The following is a 12,709-nucleotide window of genomic DNA, read 5'->3' as shown; positions in this document are numbered from 1 at the left end:
TATGTGGGGTTCTCAATGTACATTCAGTCAATATGTACTTTATACAGTATGTTTAATAGGTACTCCAAGTGAGGTTATCCCTTCCTTCTCTTTCTAGTCCCTTCCATTTATGGCATATACCAGGAACCTAGATTGGTTCGTCATTATTATCATTCTTTTCACACATTACTATCAATTCTGTATACAGTTGCGTAGTTTGCAGAATATTTCTTCCATTTTTTTTTTAATAACTTTTCTTCATCCTGCATGACCTGTTAAATACGATTTGACATGCGATTGAGTCATCACAAGTGTTTAGGTCACCATATTTTTGAAGCCCATCTGCAATGTTGTTTAACAGGCATATATGTATGTGTATGCTGTCAAGCTTTTATTTGTATTGTAACAGAGCGATACTCAGCCACTGTCTAAAATGTCTAGGCCAGGATTTATAGGCACACTAATAGTGTGGGTGTGTGCTGGGTTCATATTAGAGCCAGGATTATAGTTTGGAGCTCCACCCACCCGGGAGACAGTTTGTGAAACTATTTGTTTGTGAACTTACTTTCTGTTTTAAATAAAAGTGGGAAGAAAAAGCCCTAAAAAGCACATCTGAAGTGGACTGGACTTACTATTATGCACTGCCATTGAGTTAAACAACCCTAACTTGTCACAGTTTATAAAGGTTTTATATGTGCTTGCATATACTTCAGTATGTCTATATTTTGTTTGTGCTAAGTTCTGATGTCTCCTATTTGCCAAGATGATACTTACATGCACATACATTTTAGATTCTTATCGTATTTTTTTTAATGTATATCTATATACAGTATGTCTATATTTTGTTTGTGTTAAGTTTTGATACTTTTAATTATGCTGCTCTGTTTCTATACACACATGTATTTCAGTTGCTTATTTTATGTAATGTTTTGCATACCCTGTTGCACCAAGCAGTTCATTTTAGCTTTTTATTTTATTTTTATTGTTTGATATTTATTTTGGTCACTTATTAGGCATGCTGTGCCTTGTGGTCCCACCTGGCAATTCCATCCACTGAGTATATAAACATCACTACTTTACCAGTAACAAAGGCTTGTGGAGGTGGAGCAGCCTCAAAACATGTAGCCATATCTCCTCCATGCCCACAGGACATTGCTCTAGCTGTCTGTTCACATGGCCCGGTAAGTATTTCCTGGCTGCTGGTAGCACAGATTCTCTGGGCTGGATTACCTCTGCTATGTGCTGTTGTGTTTGGGATGACAGCCCTTAGTGCATTAAGTTTATATGACAGGCGCTTTAGGCTGGGTTCACACTAGTGCGATGCAGGAACCCTGCGAATCCACTGCGGGTTTCCACATCGCAACTGACTCACAAGGCAGTTCACACTGCACTATACAAACTGCTGGGAGTGTCAATAGAAAGTTAATGACACCTCCAGATCAGTTCGCATATAGCAGTGTGAACTGTCAGTTCGGACATTAATCGGATTGCATGGGTGTGAACACCCATGCGATCCAATTCTGGTGCGGACCAAAAAAAGAGTCCTGTGCGACTTTGGTCCGAATGTGATGCATATTCAGCCATACTGTCGATATGGCTGAAATCACATCGCACAGACATCGCATGTGATTTGCACTGCAGTGCGGTGCAAATCACATAGGATATCGCACAGCGCACCAGTTTGAACCTGGACTGACTTGTTATCAAATGTAAGCAGCCAATTGTTGTTTTTACATTTATTTTTTTCTTTCTATGAATTAACACAAGATATCCCTTTTAGCCTCATTAATGTAAAGTAGTGGTATCTCACTGAACATATCATGCCGTCACTGTTTTAATTTTATATTATTGTTATTTTTTTGTTTTTTTATCCCTCCCCATCATGGTCACTCAGAGTGGGAGCCAATAGGCATAAAAGTCTCCTTGTGTCCACTTCCACTCACATGCAGGTTTTGGGCGTCTTAATCCCACACTTTTTCATACTTTGAGGGACACCCTCTATTGGAGTATATAAGTTTTTTGTAGGGTAGAACGTTATTCACTTCTACTATCCAGTGTGTAATCTCTGGGGGGGTTAGGTCTCATCCAGACTCTGACCTTCCGGGCAGAGAAGAGCATCTTACTAAATTTAGTAAATTTATCTGTTTCTGGGTCAGGGAAGATCCCCAGAAGGCATGTTTTGGGTTGAAGTGTTATAGGGGAACCCTTTGTGTCATGCAGGAATCGTACCACCTGCGTCCAGGGCCCAGAAGGCCTGGATTTTGGGGCACTGCCGCAGTAAGTGGAAAAAAGAGCCTACAGCTTGGTTGCACATTGGGCAGTTTGCAGACTGACTGTTCTTATATCTGGAGATTCTGAGAGGTAAGATTTGTGCATTATAAAAATCTGTGTTAGACGATCCAATAGTTTGGGAGATACTAGCTTGCACGTGTCTAAGGCATCACTCCATTCTTCATCCTCAATGGGGCCCACCTCCCCTTCCCACCTAGACTTTAAGGCATAAGCCGATGCGTTCACCTGTGGGAGCGTCAACGTCATGTAAAATTGAGAGGTCAACTTTTTAGGGTCAGGGCATTTTATTGCTTCCATTAAGGGGTTTTTGGCAAGAGTAAGCTTACTCAAGGGAACTGCGTGTGAAAAGCCTGACGGAGCTGTATATATCTGAAGAACATTTGATTCGGTAGTGCGAATTCAGCTTTAAGTCCATCAAAGTTCTTCAGTTTACCATCACGGTTTATGTGGGAATATTCCCCTTGAACTCCACACCTCACTGTCCTTGATTAAGTTGAATTCAGGGAGAGTTGTATTGTGCCACAGGGTTGTGTAATCATGTATTTCCGATATATGTAACCTATCGGAAGCTAATTTCCAGACTTGTCTATAGTAGTATAATAGGGATCTACGATTATTCGTTCTTCCTTAGCCCCCTGCTCCTCCCGTTATCGCCCCCAGGGAGTCCTGGGTCGCTTGTGACCACCTAGGGCATAGAAAGCTAAGAAACCTTTCTCTGTCCACCTTGTCAATATGAAACATTTGTGAAAGTTGAGCTGCTAGATAGTATGAATTAAAGTCAGGTAGGGCTGTTCCAGCAAGGTCTGTAGGATTTTTTAGTTTGTGCCATGGGAGTTTGTGCCTGTTACTGCCCCATATAAATGGTTTCAGAATGGATTCCATCAGTTTGAAATGTCTGAGCACTAACTACACTGGTGAATGCCAGATCATGTATACGATTTCTGGTAGCAGAACCATTTTCACTAGATTTATGCGACCCATAACTCCCAATGGGAGACGGGCCCATGCCTGTGTCTTTTGCTTAAGAATTTCATAAAGTAGAACTATTCTGAGTGAGATGTAATCTGCCGGGTCCTGAGTGATCTGGACTCCCAAATATTTAATGGCTTCCACTTTTTATAAGAGCAGTATAGCTCTGTCTCTGGGTGGTGGGAAGCTGTCAAGGGGAAGTATCTGGGACTTGTCGCAGTTGATCTTAAGGCTGGAGAATGTGCCAAAGCGTTCAATCAGGGTTAAAGCAATCGGGTAGGGAGTTATCTGAGTCGTCTAGGTACAAAAGTGTGTCATCCGCATATGTACTCATTTTTTCCATTACCTCCCCCTACTGAGCCCCACTATCCCTAGGTGCGTATGAACAGCTATTGCAAGTGGCTCTGCTTCCAGTGCGTAAAGCAATGGCAACAGAGGGCACCCCTGTCTCGTACCCCTGGACAAAGGAAACTGCCCTGAGGGCCAACCATTTGACAGGACCCTTGCCACCGGAGCTTGATAGAGGAGCTGGATCCATTTTATGAATTTGGGACCTAGACCAAATTTACCCAGACAGGCCCAAAGGTAACCCCATTCCACAGAATCAAAGGCCTTGGCAGTATCCAAGGCTACAATTACCTTGGACCCTGGGTTATCGTGGGCAGTTTGGAGGTTTATAGTCTCTTGAGATTAAAGGACGTATTTCTGCCCGGCATGAAGCCTGCCTTGTCTGCATGTACCAGCGACAAGATGACTTTGTTGAGGCGGATGGCAAGCACTTTTGCAAGTATCTTGACATCTACCTGGAGTAGGGATATGGGGCAATCCAGTGTCCTAGTACATAGTTTCAGGCTGTTTGCTCTGTCTATAGTGAGGTCCTCAAGAAACGCTCTCTCTGCCGCGAGCAGGTTATCTGTCGCCCTGACTGTGGCTATCTCTGAGGTTTGTTTTAACCTATTAATGCATGTAGTAAGAGTCATCTGGGCATGTTTTTTAAACGCTTCCCAGACCATCTGGGTGGGAGCAGCACCCGCATTGGTCTGGAAGTATAGCTCCCAGTCTGCCACAAGATCATCATTTTCCGCAAACAGTGTTAGCCAGAATGGGTTTAACCGCCATGTTGTTGGTGGAAGATCATGTGGCAAGGAAAGTTTAGTCCAGTAAGGACAGTGGTCTGAGAGAGATCTAGGAGAAAATCCCACATCTATTAATCTAGGGAGGAGTAGTTTAGATATGCATATGAGATCAATGCGGGACATAGAGTGATGGGCTGTGGAGAAACAGGAATAGGCTTTGATTGTAGGATTCCCGACCCTCCACGTGTCAACCAGGTTAAAGTCATTCAAGAGCCTAGCAAACATCGTGGAGTAAAGGCATCGCCCCACTCATTCTGTCCAATGATGGGTCTAAAACATTATTGAAATCATCCATCCATATAGCCGGTATATTAGGGTGGAGTGCCATAAAGTCAAACCCAGCAGAGAGAATGGTAAAGTGAAACGTTGGTGGGACATAGAATGCTAACAGGAGTATTATATTTCCATGTAATTTAGCTTTCAAAAACACATATCTACCCATCGGATCGATCTCTGAACCCAAGAGCTCTAAATGTGTAGTTTTGGCAATTAGAATCGATACCCCCTTGAGTGTGTGCTGTACACAGAATGATAAGCCCACCCTATCTATGGCCATTTAAGTGCCCTTTGCGTGGGGCCCTCAGCGTGAGTCTCCACTAGTACCACCACATCCGCCCTCTGCTTTTTGAGCAGCGCAAATGTTGCAGACCTCTTTACTGGGTCTCTAACTCCACGGACATTCCACGTGAGTAGTTTTATGGTGGCCATGGGGAGAGGCAAAAGAAGTGTGGAGCTCTGGGGTTCAGACAACCCCCGATAACTGGTACAGTGACGCATAGTCTAAAAACAAAGGCATTCACTAATTGCAGAATAAAACAAGCATGGCTGTAGGAATAATAAAGTAGAACGTAGCCAAATAGCATGTTTCCTAACAGTTTAAACCCCCCAACCCACCTCTCCGCCCTGCACGTTCCCAAACTGGTGCGGGCACTTATCCCTAACTGCCAACATGGCTTAAACAATGTCCAACCTGTAAAGAAAAAGTTAAAGAACCCCAGGATAAGTAGGGTAACCACTAATACTAGTGCATTTGGCATGTAGGTAAAAGAAGGAAGTACATTCAGTACAGCAGTGGTTAGTATATTCACTTTCAGGTTGCTAACTTTAGTAAATGGGGCGAAACTTTGCTGCATAACGTTGCACTTTACAGGACTGTGCTCACTTTACATTTTGAGCTCTCTAAGGGTGAGTCTTCCTCCGCCGGAGATAAGTGCAGACCATCGGTCTTTTAAATTGGTGCATGAGATAATCTGACCCTAAATTGGGTGCATACGGCAGAATTCCTTCCCAAGATTATGCCCCCAGGAGAGTCCTTAGCAAGGAAGAGAGGAGCCAGGAAGAAGTATGTTGGGCATGCGGCTGTAGTGGCCCTTCAGTGGCAAACAAGGTATGGCTGTGTGTAGGGGGGTAGCTAGGGCTGATCAGTTCAGTAACAGATGGTTTGCCCAAGTCCTTTGAGCTGTGGGGTAGCAAAAATAAAACATGTGGCCAGAAAGGACCCTCCTCTTCATCCCTCCCTTTCTCCTCCCAGGGGTAAAAGACAAAAAAGGGGAATCGCGGGGATGGTTGAGGGAAAGGGAAACAGCATGGTTACTTATCTGTGTGCTTCCCTCTGCTCCAGCCACATGATGGCAGCTTCAGGATCCTCAAAGAAATGTGCCCTATCTTCTCCCTCAACATGAAGGCGAGCTGGGAAGAGCATAGCATACTTCACATTTTTAATGCGGAGGCATCGTTTAACTTCCATGAAGGATCTTCGTCTGTGCTGTACCTCCGCTGAAAAATCCGGGAAGACCGCGACCATCTTGTTTCCAGGAGGGATGTTGCCCTTCTCTCGACTGAGGCGCAGTATGGTATCTCTGTCCCTGAAGTTGAGGAACTTCGCAATGAATGTGCGTTGGGGTACTCCAGCTGGCGCTGGTCTGCCCAAAAATGGTGTGCACGTTCCACAACAAATGTGTAGGAGAACGCTTCCCTGCCATAGTTATCGCATATTAGCTTCTCCAGAAACGTGGGGAGTCTCTCCCCTCCGCTCCCTCAGGGAGACAGATAAACCTAATGTTACAGCGTCTGAGTCTGTTTTCAATGTCGTCCTGTTTCTGTAGGAGTTGGCTCATCTGCAACTGTAGATCAGCCGTGGTGTTTTGGAGGGGGGGGGGGAGTCCTCCACCGTGCTCAGTCGGGTCTCTGCCTCAGAAACCCTTTCCCTCAAATTTTGGAAATCCTGCCTCAATAGGGAGATGTCTACATTCACCTCCTCGATGCAGGCTGTGACGGCTTCCTGGCATGTGGTGATTGCCTCTAGCACTTTTGCCGTTTCTGCTCCTACAAATGTCTCCTCTCCATGTGGGGCATCTTGGCTCTGGGAGTCCATCTCATGGCGCCGATACTGACCCAGTTTTGCAACTGCAGATGCGGGCTTTTTTGGCGGCGACATGCTCCCGAAGGGTTCCTGATGCAATGGCGGACTTTGGCTGTCAGTAGGGTCACAGGATATGCAATACAGGATAATCGGCCAGCGGAGCTCAGGTCCCTAACGTCCTATTCCATGCCGCTCCAGGCCACACCCCCCAGAAAAAGGATTTTTACATTGGCAAGAAGAAAAGTAAAATCACAAAGACACACATCAAGAGACATTATAGCTGATGGTGAAATGAAGTTGAGAAGAAATAAGTTGGCCTGTCATAATTGCTGTTTAGAAGAAGAGGATACTGTATAATAAAATAGAATTCTACTTATGCAAATAATATAGAGCTGGTTAAAAAGCACAATTGTTTTAAGAGAAGGCTTGGCCGATTTAGAACAGGATTTAAACAAAATGGGTCTTTAAATCAACAGGTAGACCAAATGATTATAATGGGCAACTGCTGCAGATGTGGACATTGATGTTATATATGAAGGCTGAAAAGCTGATTTCCAAAGAGTCTAAGAACATGTTCCCTTAGCCTCTCTGTTTCTGACCTCTTATTAAAAAGGTACATCAAAGCAAAAGGTGTTCAAAGTCTTATCATTTGTTTTATTTACTGTATATAGCAGGCACAGTTTGAGTAGAAAAGTCTGTTTCCAACATGCTGCAGACCCTTGCTCTCTGTGTGGAAGCAGTGGTCTTTCTGCAGAAGGCGGACAAGGCTCCTGCTGAGCCAGAGCTTGTATTCTCCAATCAGCAGGGAGCATTAGCATTGATACAGTGATCAATGGATCTATCGATCTATCAATCGATCTATCTATCCCTCTCTATATATTTATGTATCTATTACAGATAATACATGTTGTTGTCTCTCTATAAATACACATAACAACATTTTTCTTATACAGCAGCTGTCAAACATTTTCCTTCACATACAACACCTCTTAAATTACAGTACATCACAGAATAGTCCCAGACATTCTACCTTATGTGGCTTCTACATTTCCTTCATTTTTCTTCAGGAGAGATTCCTGGGCCACACCAACAGCTTCTAGCCTGTTAGGCTTGAATGTCATGCTGGTGATATAAAACAAGGCGAAGTCTACTTACTCTTTATTCATTACTGTGTTGTCATCATGGCTGAAAATAAAAGCTTCTTCCTAATTCCTATGATTCCAAGTGCAGCTTGAACCAGTGGGCAACAGGTATTTTATGGGACACAGCAGGGAAAGTAACAATAACATAGAATACACAAAGGTGGTAATAAATCTAGGACTGTCCCACATACTGCAAAGTTTTTGGAGGGATATGATGACTATTAACTGTGCCTGGAACTGAATATAAACTTTTAATCAGATGGGAGGCCAAGGAGGATGTGGCTTAAGGTGTAAAAGAAACGTCAAGATTTGTATGTAAGTTCAGCTTCTATATCTCTGGATCTACTTATTATTTTGACATGTGCTTTTCTCATATGCTCATTTGAATTACTAGATGTACTATAAATTAGTGTGTGCTGGTTGCTGTGTGTAAACCCAGCTCTAACTGAAATATAGTCAACATATTTGCTATTTCTTTGAACATTATGTAAGTTGCACTACACATGGTAACTTTTTGGTCAAATTCACACTTGTACATGGCACCCCAACACACTTGTATTGTAGAGCCAACATATGGTGCACTGCATTATTGAAAAAGGGTCATGTATTTTTTTTATCCATTGTGGCGCATTTCCAATCCTTCCATAATGAACGGGCTGCCTTAGTTCAACGCATGATGAATATGAGTATTAACACATGTGCATTAATGCACTGAAACAGAACAGTAAGTATGTATGGGCCCTTTAGGTCATTTAACGTTTTCTTTTCTTTGCTTTGTAGTTGCATGTAGCTGCATTTGCTGTTGTTTTTTAAGGTACATTTTTTATTAAGAAAATTCATATTGGTGAAAAAGTAAAAATTAATGACAAGAAAGTAAATACTTTGGGTTATGAAAAGTGAAATGAAAATTAATAGAAAATAGATTAAAAAGTTGTGTAACTGCTTTTCTTCATTGTAATGTGTTTTGAACAATGGATCCAGTACTTGATCTTACATGTTCTGTCAAAATCGTTCTCTAATTTTTTTCTTTTCATTTCAGAGGGAGGCTCCGGCTCAGGCGATGGAGGTAGGGATTATGCGTTTATATGATCTGTTTTGTGAAAAAAAAAATTCCATGATTAAAAAACGAGCTCCATGAAGCAGTGTGCTTATCTAAATGTTCCCCTTAACAAAATCCCACTGTAATTACAAGCCTCTGTATAAAAATACTAGTACATTTATAAAAAAGGAATTACTGTGCAAATTGCACAGCTACCACAAATAATCACCATAATTTGTGTAATATGTTTACTTCCTATGTTTTTCAACTCCATCTAGTGTCCATAATGTGGTATTTTAATGAATGGGGAGCTCATTTGCATGTTAACAATTCTGCCAGATATAAGAAAAAACTATTACTACACTATATTAGAAAATATCTACCCCATGGTCAAGCAAATGTGTTTTATGTTTTGGATAAATATAATGTTCTTAAAATGTATGTAAAATAACTTTGTAGTGATTAAACACCCCTTTTTATTGGTGCATGTGTCCCTGTTGGGAAAAAAAAAAATCCTCTCTTTTTATTCCAGTTTCTAATCATGAAAGTGATGGAAAAGCCATCATTTTAGAGTTGACATGCACTTTAACCACTTCAGCCCCAGAAGATTTGGCTGCTCAATGACCAGGCCATTTTTTGCGATACGGCACTGCGTCGTTTTAACTGACAATTGCACGGTCGTGCGATGCTGTACCCAAAGAAGATTGACGTCTGTTTTTTCCCACAAATAGAGCTTTCTTTTGGTGGTATTTGATCATCTCTGTGGTTTTTATTTTGTGCGCTATAAACAAAAAAAGAGCGACAATTTAGAAAAAAACACAACATTTTGTACATTTTTTATAATAAATATCCCTAGTTTTTTTTTAAAAAAAAGCTAAATTTTTTCCTCAGTTTAGGCCGATATGTATTCTACATATTTTTGGTAATAAAAATCGCAATAAGTGTATATTGATTGGTTTGCGCAAAAGTTATAGCGTCTACAAAATAGGGGATAGAGTTATGGCATTTTATTATTATTTATGACATTATTATATTAATATTATTATTTTTTACTAGTAATGGCAGCGATCTGCCATTTTTATCAGGACTGCAACATTATGGCGGACACATCAGATACTTTTGACACATTTTTGGGACGATTGACAATTCTACAGCGATCAGTGCTATAAAAATGCACTGATTACTGTGTAAATGTCACTGGCAGGGAAGGGGTTAACACTAGGGGGCGATCAAGGGGTTAACTGTGTTCCCTAGTGTGTGTTCTAGTTGGGAGGGAGGGGTCTGACTATAGGAGATGACAGATCGTGGTTTCTAGCTATTAGGAACTCATGATCTGCCTCTCCTCACAGGACAGGGATTTGTGTGTTTACATGCACACACGCACACATCCCTGTTCTGCCTCTCATGCCCATGATCACGCGTGGCCGGCGGTCATCGGCACCCGCGAGGTGCTCCGCACCTGCTATCCCGCTTAAAGGAGCCGACGTACAGCTACAATGGCTCGCGGGAGTGTGCCGACCTGCCGCCGTATAATGACGGCGGCTGGTCGGCAAGTAGTTAATGTCTATAAAGGGTCAATAAATGTCTGCGAAAGCTTGGTTTGTCATGCACACATTGGGGTTGATTTACTAAAACTGGAGAGTGCAAAATCTGGTTCAGCTCTGCATAGAAACCAATCAGCTTCTAAATGCAACTTGTTCAATTAAGCTTTGACAAAAAACCTGGAAGCTGATTGGTTTCTATGTAGAGCTGCATCAGATTTTTCACTCTCCAGTTTTAGTAAATTAACCCCATTGACTTTAATTATAAAAACTAGAAACATGGAAGTGTTTTTTGGACCCATAGATGACATCAAACTTCTAAATAAGAAGTTTTCAATATAGAAATATGGAAATTTCCACTGCTGGCTTGTTTTTTAGGGTTCAAGATATTTTTGTTGTTACTATTATACATTGGTCAAGAGTCCTAACTTCACTGGTTACATACTTATTTCTGGAGAATTTAATGACGAATTAAAATCCAGCTCATCCTTTCTTATATATATTTATACAATAATATATTCAATATTTTAATTGGATGGGGAAGGGTTACAATGTTAGCTGTTTGTGTAAAGGGAAAACCTTGCCACTTCCTGTCAAGTTTCAAACAGAAGCAGGAAGTGGGGGAAAGCCACTTCCTCCTGTCTATTTAATGAGTGCCAAACTGAATTAAAAATAAAGAAAAATCTCCACACTTACTGTCTATTTGATGGTGGTGATAGGCACAGTTTATAATCTCTCAAGATTCAAGGTTTTTCTAGGATAGTTATATTGTATTGCTGGGTAAATACAATCTTATATAGTCAGTAACCTGCTGCATTTCCCACATTTTGGCTACACTCACAATTTGCAGAAGCTTAATATTTGTCAAATGCAGATGACACCGAACTGATTCATTCAGTGTCATTTTTCCAAGTTATATTATTTTTCAAGTGGATCAAAATTTTTAGGTGGGTACATATTAGGGGTGTGAAGTAGGTATTAAATGCACAGCTAGGAGTACAGGGGTTAACATGCTAGACAATGGAATGAAAGCAGTAAACAGCATGACCAAATAACAGGTGTTACAAGCAGACAGCAGAAGATTACTGTGGAAAATTGTTTTATTGATCTGTGTGACTGTTTGCTAAGAACTCAAAATGTGTGTAATAGTTAAATGTACAGTGATGTTTAGAAATATTTAATTTTTTGTGAATAATGATCATAAAAGTAACACTCCATATCTAGAACTATAAGTTACTGCCAAACCAATGTTGAAAACAGACTATTTTTATATTGGGTCAGAAATCATACCCACTATACTAACAATTGTAATAAACATATACAGTACCATATATTGTATTCATTTGTATAAAATTGCCAAGCTAAATAGCACCCCAGTGTATAAAATGATACACCATAACCAGATAATTGTTGCAGGTTAATTTTCATAATTTTGTGTCCGATTGCAAACCTGAAGTGTTGTTTTATATAGTTACTGTTGTTTCATTGTGTAACATTAGCAGACCATTGCTGGAAGCTGACTTTTGGTATATTAAACGTGTCACAGTTACATTGACTGTGCAAGGACTCTGACATTTAGTAAGAATATTTTAAAAAGTTTTGTGACGTTTGAAAAAATTTAGCATCTCTATACGAATCTGTCATATTGTGTTAAATTGTGCAACAGCACCAGACACAATTTTAAAAATGTTGCAGAAAGCCGTTTAATTTAGGTGTCACTAAATGTAAACATCTGGCTGTACATAGTAGTAGAACATCAAGTTGAATTATGCAACATTAGGCAACAAAGGGCAAAAGGGAAAGTAACATCATCATTAGCAACCAAAGCATCAACATTGGTAGCAGATAGACTTGTTGCTTTTTTTTCTTCAAAGTGTTAGCAGGCTTAAAAATCCAAACTAAGCATATTCGTTTTTATCTGGTTACCTAAATGGTTGTTCCCAGTTGCAGGAGGGAGATCATGGTAATGAACAGCATAGGTTGAAGTTACATTTGAGTTGGCATACTCTTAAATTCTCCTACTACTCAGCCTCTTCTTTTTGGTGTCAGTTTCGCCAAAAAACAGTGTGTCATAATTACAGCTGCTTGCAGTTTGTTGATAATTTAGTTGGTGAACAGAATACGGAATCCCAAGAGGAAATATAAGACATATGATGGACTTTACCAGAGAGCAGGGAAAAAATATATATACTCACCTAGGTGAATGCTGCATCTGTCCCCTGCTGCTTCTAAGACTGAGAGATGAGCAA

At 40.9% G+C, this 12,709-nt stretch overlaps 1 protein-coding gene across 2 annotated transcripts in view; it reads left to right on the top strand.

Annotated features, from left to right (window-relative positions):
* TMEFF2 (transmembrane protein with EGF like and two follistatin like domains 2) overlaps positions 1–12,709 on the top strand; it is a 1,235,357-nt gene that overhangs the window by 236,625 nt on the left and 986,023 nt on the right. For both annotated transcript variants that reach the window (XM_073633100.1, XM_073633101.1), the window contains exon 4: positions 8,920–8,946. In XM_073633100.1, the coding sequence (XP_073489201.1) occupies positions 8,920–8,946 (27 nt within the window). The remainder of the gene's footprint in view (positions 1–8,919; positions 8,947–12,709) is intronic.

Source organism: Aquarana catesbeiana, linkage group LG06, assembly GCF_042186555.1.
Source record: "Aquarana catesbeiana isolate 2022-GZ linkage group LG06, ASM4218655v1, whole genome shotgun sequence".
NCBI classification, from domain to species: domain Eukaryota; kingdom Metazoa; phylum Chordata; class Amphibia; order Anura; family Ranidae; genus Aquarana; species Aquarana catesbeiana.
This window is presented reverse-complemented; position numbering and strand designations above follow the sequence as displayed.